This window comes from Ranitomeya imitator, chromosome 4 (genome assembly GCF_032444005.1).
Source record: "Ranitomeya imitator isolate aRanImi1 chromosome 4, aRanImi1.pri, whole genome shotgun sequence".
In the NCBI taxonomy this organism is placed as follows: Eukaryota; Metazoa; Chordata; class Amphibia; order Anura; family Dendrobatidae; genus Ranitomeya; species Ranitomeya imitator.
The window spans coordinates 721,627,134-721,634,313 of record NC_091285.1 but is presented as its reverse complement, the minus strand read 5'-3'; the positions used below and the strand labels follow the sequence as shown (position 1 = coordinate 721,634,313).

General features: G+C 46.3%; 1 protein-coding gene across 4 annotated transcripts in view; it reads right to left on the bottom strand.

Annotated features, from left to right (window-relative positions):
* Window positions 1-212: 212 nt before the first annotated feature.
* LOC138677454 (phospholipid scramblase 1-like) overlaps window positions 213-7,180 on the bottom strand; it is a 29,799-nt gene continuing 22,831 nt past the window's right edge. For all 4 annotated transcript variants that reach the window (XM_069767608.1, XM_069767611.1, XM_069767609.1 and 1 more), the window contains one exon: window positions 213-423. In XM_069767608.1, coding sequence (XP_069623709.1) covers window positions 364-423 — 60 coding nt within the window. In that variant the 3' untranslated portion in view covers window positions 213-363. The remainder of the gene's footprint in view (window positions 424-7,180) is intronic.

Sequence of the window (7,180 nt, the reverse complement as noted above, 5' to 3'; positions counted from 1 at the left end):
CCCTTCACTCCCCCCCCCCCCCATCATTCGGTCCCTTCACTCCCCCCATCATTCGGTCCCTTCACTCCCCCCCCATCATTCGGCCCCTTCACTCCCCCCCCCCCCCCATCATTCGGTCCCTACACTCCCCCCCATCATCACCATGTCCACATTCTATAGGGGGCGGATGCTGCAAGACCCTCCAATCAATCAATATGCTGTTACCATGGCAATTGCAGAGTAATGACCTTTATTATCAGTATATATAATATAATAGAAAATACGGCAGCTCATACAGAGAAGTGTAAACGTCGGAGTACATGAGTGGGGGAGGGGACAGGGTGTAAACTGCGGATACAAAGATGGCGGCAGCACCGGCCGGCGTTAGCTGATCACCGTGTGGCGCTCCTTCTTACTTCTTGACCTCTCAAAGAACGCGTAATCCTGAAGAGAGAACAGAAAAGATGGCGTCAAAGGCAGATCCACCGAAAGTCAAACAAAGATATGGTCGTGTGCCGCGGTCACAACAAGCACGGACCAGTAGAACCCAACACTACTAGCCACATGACAAATGATATGGAGTGATGGATACGGGGTATATTACACACCTGCCAATAATGATATACAGTATACTAGCTATTGAACACGTTCTACGCCCGGGTGGCGAGCATTTATATTGGTATATGGTCTCCATCCTGGTATGTGCTGCTCCATCCTGCGTCCCCATCCTGTCATGTGCTGCTCCCATCCTGCGCCCCCGTTCTGTCATGTGCTGCTCCCATCCTGCGCCCATTTTCTGTCATGTGCTGCTCCCATCCTGCGCCCCCGTTCTGTCATGTGCTGCTCCCATCCTGCGCCTCCGTTCTGTCATGTGCTGCTCCCATCCTGCGCCCCCGTTCTGTCATTTGCTGCTCCCATCCTGTCATGTGCTGCTGCCATCCTGCACCCCCGTTCTGTCATGTGCTGCTCCCATCCTGCGCCCCCGTTCTGTCATGTGCTGCTCCCATCCTGCGCCCATTTTCTGTCATGTGCTGCTCCCATCCTGCGCCCCCGTTCTGTCATGTGCTGCTCCCATCCTGCGCCTCCATTCTGTCATATGCTGCTCCCATCCTGCGCCCCCGTTCTGTCATGTGCTGCTCCCATCCTGCGCCCCCGTTCTGTCATGTGCTGCTCCCATCCTGCGCCCATTTTCTGTCATGTGCTGCTCCCATCCTGCGCCCCCGTTCTGTCATGTGCTGCTCCCATCCTGCGCCTCCATTCTGTCATATGCTGCTCCCATCCTGCGCCCCCGTTCTGTCATGTGCTGCTCCCATCCTGCGCCCCCGTTCTGTCATTTGCTGCTCCCATCCTGTCATGTGCTGCTGCCATCCTGCACCCCCGTTCTGTCATTTGCTGCTCCCATCCTGTCATGTGCTGCTCCCATCCTGCACCCCCGTTCTGTCATGTGCTGCTCCCATCCTGCGGCACAGTTCTTTAATTTGCTGCTCCCATCCATATGCCCCATACGCTGCTCCATAAGATGCTCCATAGTATATGCCCCGTATCAGGTGGCGTAAGTAACAAATAGCTGTGGCATGAAGTGCCACGGCCTCATGCCACAGCAATTTGTTATTTACGCCACCTGATTCCTTTCCGCCGCCATTTTCTTGGTCCTCCTGCTGGCGGAATCGGCGCCTGCGCAGTCCGCGCTTTCCAGCGCCATTTTCTTGAAGACACACCAGCAGTGTGTCTTCAAGAAAATGGCGCCGGCAGCGTGTCTTCAAGAAAATGGCGCCGGAAAGCGCGGACTGCGCAGGCGCCGATTCCGGCAGCAAGACCAAGAAAATGGCGGCAGAAAGAAATCAGGTGGCGTAAATAACAAATTGCTGTGGCATGAAGTGCCACAGCTTCATGCCACAGCAATTTGTTACTTACGCCATTCCTTTCCGCCCATTTTCTTCGTCCTCCTGCTGCTGGAATCGGCGCCTGCGCAGTCCGCGCTTTCCGGCGCCATTTTCTTGAAGACACACTTGCAGTGGAGCCAGAGTGTGTCTTCAAGAAAATGGCGCCGGAAAGCGCAGGCGCCGATTCCAGCAGCAGGAATCGGCGCCTGCGCAGTCCGCGCTTTCCGGCGCCATTTTCTTGAAGACACACTCCGGCTCCTCTGCCTGTGACTGGTAAGTCAGAGAGCGGCGCCGGCGCTGTCACAGCAGAGGAGCCGGGAGACGGAGCCGCACGCAGCGCTGGAACGGGGAAAGGTGAATATACTTACCCTCCTGGCGGTCCCTGACTCTCCGGTGGAGATCGCGGTATGCGTTCAGTGCGTACGCATACCGCGATCTCCTGGGAGCGTCACTCTGTGGGGGCCAGACTGCGCCGGCGCTTGCGCCTGCGCAGTCTATAAAGGCTTCGGACAGAGTGACGCTCCCAGGGTTATATTACAGATATAGTATGGAGTGATGGATACGTGTTATATTACACACCTGCCGATAATGATATATACAGTATATATAGTATGCAGTGATGGATACATGGTATAGTACACACCTGCCGATAATGATATATACAGTATATATAGTATGTAGTGATGGATACGTGTTATATTACACACCTGCCGATAATGATATACACAGTATATATAGCATGGAGTGATGGATACGGGGTATATTACACACCTGCCGATAATGATATATACAGTATATATAGTATGCAGTGATGGATACGGTATATTACACACCTGCTGATATATACAGTATATATAGTATGCAGTGATGGATACGGGGCATATTACACACCTGCTGATAATGATATATACAGTATATATAGTATGGAGTGATGGATACGGTATATTACACACCTGCTGATATATACAGTATATATAGTATGCAGTGATGGATACGGGGCATATTACACACCTGCTGATGATATATACAGTATATATAGTATGGAGTGATGGATACGGGGTATATTACACACCTGCTGATGATATATACAGTATAGCATGCAGTGATGGATACGGGGTATATTACACACCTGCTGATAATGATATATACAGTATATATAGTATGAAGTGATGGATACGGGGTATATTACACACCTGCTGATAATGATATATACAGTATATATAGTATGCAGTGATGGATACGGGGTATATTACACACCTGCTGATAATGATATATACAGTATATATAGTATGCAGTGATGGATACGGTATATTACACACCTGCTGATGATATATACAGTATATATAGCATGCAGTGATGGATACGGGGTATATTACACACCTGCTGATAATGATATATACAGTATATATATAGTATGCAGTGATGGATACGGGGTATATTACACACCTGCTGATAATGATATATACAGTATATATAGTATGCAGTGATGGATACCGTATATTACACACCTGCTGATGATATATACAGTATATATAGTATGGAGTGATGGATACGGTATATTACACACCTGCTGATGATATATACAGTATATATAGCATGCAGTGATGGATACGGGGTATATTACACACCTGCTGATGATATATACAGTATATATAGTATGCAGTGATGGATATGCAGCGCCCCAGAGTCCTGGTCGTTGCAGTAATGTCGCTCTGCCACTAAGGGGAGTGATGTTATGTCTGACTGCACTAAAGGAGTTCATCTGACCAGGTATCACAAGCACACATTACACTTCACACTCCGGCCACTAGGGGGAGCAAAAGGCACTATTTACTAGGTCACTCCTCACACTGGTAAAACTAGGGGGCGGATAGGAAGTTAGAACAGAAAGTAGCCTGGGAGAGCTCCAGGGAGGACCTGTCAGGGGTGGGTTCCTGGCAGGTACCTAGCAGAAAGGACTGCCGGGTCCGGATGGCATACACCCACGAGTACTAAGAGAACTAAGTAATGTAATAGATAAACCATTATTTCTTATTTTTAGTGACTCTATAGCGACAGGGTCTGTTCCGCAGGACTGGCGCATAGCAAATGTGGTGCCAATATTCAAAAAGGGCTCTAAAAGTGAACCTGGAAATTATAGGCCAGTAAGTCTAACCTCTATTGTTGGTAAAATATTTGAAGGGTTTCTGAGGGATGTTATTCTGGATTATCTCAATGAGAATAACTGTTTAACTCCATATCAGCATGGGTTTATGAGAAATCGCTCCTGTCAAACCAATCTAATCAGTTTTTATGAAGAGGTAAGCTATAGGCTGGACCACGGTGAGTCATTGGACGTGGTATATCTCGATTTTTCCAAAGCGTTTGATACCGTGCCGCACAAGAGGTTGGTACACAAAATGAGAATGCTTGGTCTGGGGGAAAATGTGTGTAAATGGGTTAGTAACTGGCTTAGTGATAGAAAGCAGAGGGTGGTTATAAATGGTATAGTCTCTAACTGGGTCGCTGTGACCAGTGGGGTACCGCAGGGGTCAGTATTGGGACCTGTTCTCTTCAACATATTCATTAATGATCTGGTAGAAGGTTTACACAGTAAAATATCGATATTTGCAGATGATACAAAACTATGTAAAGCAGTTAATACAAGAGAAGATAGTATTCTGCTACAGATGGATCTGGATAAGTTGGAAACTTGGGCTGAAAGGTGGCAGATGAGGTTTAACAATGATAAATGTAAGGTTATACACATGGGAAGAGGGAATCAATATCACCATTACACACTGAACGGGAAACCACTGGGTAAATCTGACAGGGAGAAGGACTTGGGGATCCTAGTTAATGATAAACTTACCTGGAGCAGCCAGTGCCAGGCAGCAGCTGCCAAGGCAAACAGGATCATGGGGTGCATTAAAAGAGGTCTGGATACACATGATGAGAGCATTATACTGCCTCTGTACAAATCCCTAGTTAGACTGCACATGGAGTACTGTGTCCAGTTTTGGGCACCGGTGCTCAGGAAGGATATAATGGAACTAGAGAGAGTACAAAGGAGGGCAACAAAATTAATAAAGGGGATGGGAGAACTACAATACCCAGATAGATTAGCGAAATTAGGATTATTTAGTCTAGAAAAAAGACGACTAAGGGGCGATCTAATAACCATGTATAAGTATATAAGGGGACAATACAAATATCTCGCTGAGGATCTGTTTATACCAAGGAAGGTGACGGGCACAAGGGGGCATTCTTTGCGTCTGGAGGAGAGAAGGTTTTTCCACCAACATAGAAGAGGATTCTTTACTGTTAGGGCAGTGAGAATCTGGAATTGCTTGCCTGAGGAGGTGGTGATGGCGAACTCAGTCGAGGGGTTCAAGAGAGGCCTTGATGTCTTCCTGGAGCAGAACAATATTGTATCATACAATTATTAGGTTCTGTAGAAGGACGTAGATCTGGGGATTTATTATGATGGAATATAGGCTGAACTGGATGGACAAATGTCTTTTTTCGGCCTTACTAACTATGTTACTATGTTACAGAGCCGCGCCTGCACTACCTTGCGGCGGCATCTAAGAAAGGGCACGAAGAGAAGGATACTGTGGAGCAGTGAGAAACGGGATCAGAGTACAAAGGAGATAGAGCCAGTAGGAGTCGTGCCCGAGAACGGCAATATCCTTCTGAGGCGCGTAGCTGGTGGCCGGAGCACCGAGGAAGTAACAGACTCTACGCATTACTTCAAACAGCGGCAAGACAGTTAACTACAAGTTGGCTGTCTAACTTACATCACCTGAATGGACATAGGAGGCAATCGTGGGAGAGGGGCATCGCTAGGGTCCCAGAATAACTCCAGGCCTACCTGTCATACGGGTGCGTCCTAGCCATATCATACTGGGGGACGGAGAGAAGAGAGAGGACAGATACGACAGTTGTGAGGACTATCCTGTGGTGCTCAGCAGGGAAGGACTACAACACACAGGCGCTAGAAGGTAGACACTGATTTCCACCTGCAAAGGGAACTCTGGATGTGCCATCGGACCGGCCGGTCTCAGCCAGCCCTGTTAGCAGTGCTCTGGATTGTGGATCCCGAAAGCTTCAGTAAAAAGGTAAAGAGACTGCAACCCTGTGTCCTTGTTATTCCTCGTGTTCTGCACTACGCACTATCACCTTTTATTGGACGCCCCTTAGAAGGGTCACGGACCGGGTCTAGCCACCGTGACAACCACAGGACCGAGTACCCGCGGCCCTGTGTCTGGGGGCGATCCAGATACATGGTATATTACACAGCTGCTGATAATGATATATACAGTATATATAGTATAGCGTGATGGATACGGGGTATATTACACAGCTGCTGATAATGATATATACAGTATATATAGTATGGAGGATGGATACGGGGTATATTACACACATGCTGATAATGATATATACAGTATATATAGTATAGAGTGATGGATACGGGGTATATTACACAGCTGCTGATAATGATATATACAGTATATATAGTATGCAGTGATGGATACGGGGTATATTACACAGCTGCTGATAATGATATATACAGTATATATAGTATGGAGTGATGGATACGAGGTATATTACACACCTGCTGATAATGATAGATACAGTATATATAGTATGCAGTGATGGATACGGGGCATATTACACAGCTGCTGATAATGATATATACAGTATATATAGTATGGAGTGATGGATACGGGGTATATTACACAGCTGCTGATAATGATATATACAGTATATATAGTATGGAGGATGGATACGGGGTATATTACACACCTGCTGATAATGATATATACAGTATATATAGTATGGAGGATGGATACGGGGTATATTACACAGCTGCTGATAATGATATATACAGTATATATAGTATAGAGTGATGGATACGGGGTATATTACACAGCTGCTGATAATGATATATACAGTATATATAGTATGGAGGATGGATACGGGGTATATTACACAGCTGCTGATAATGATATATACAGTATATATAGTATAGAGTGATGGGTACGGGGCATATTACACACCTGCTGATAATGATATATACAGTATATATAGTATGCAGTGATGGATACGGGGTATATTACACACCTGCTGATAATGATATATACAGTATATATAGTATAGCGTGATGGATACGGGGCATATTACACAGCTGCTGATGATATATACAGTATATATAGTATGGAGGATGGATACGGGGTATATTACACACCTGCTGATAATGATTTATACAGTATATATAGTATAGAGTGATGGATACGGGGTATATTACACACCTGCTGATAATGATATATACA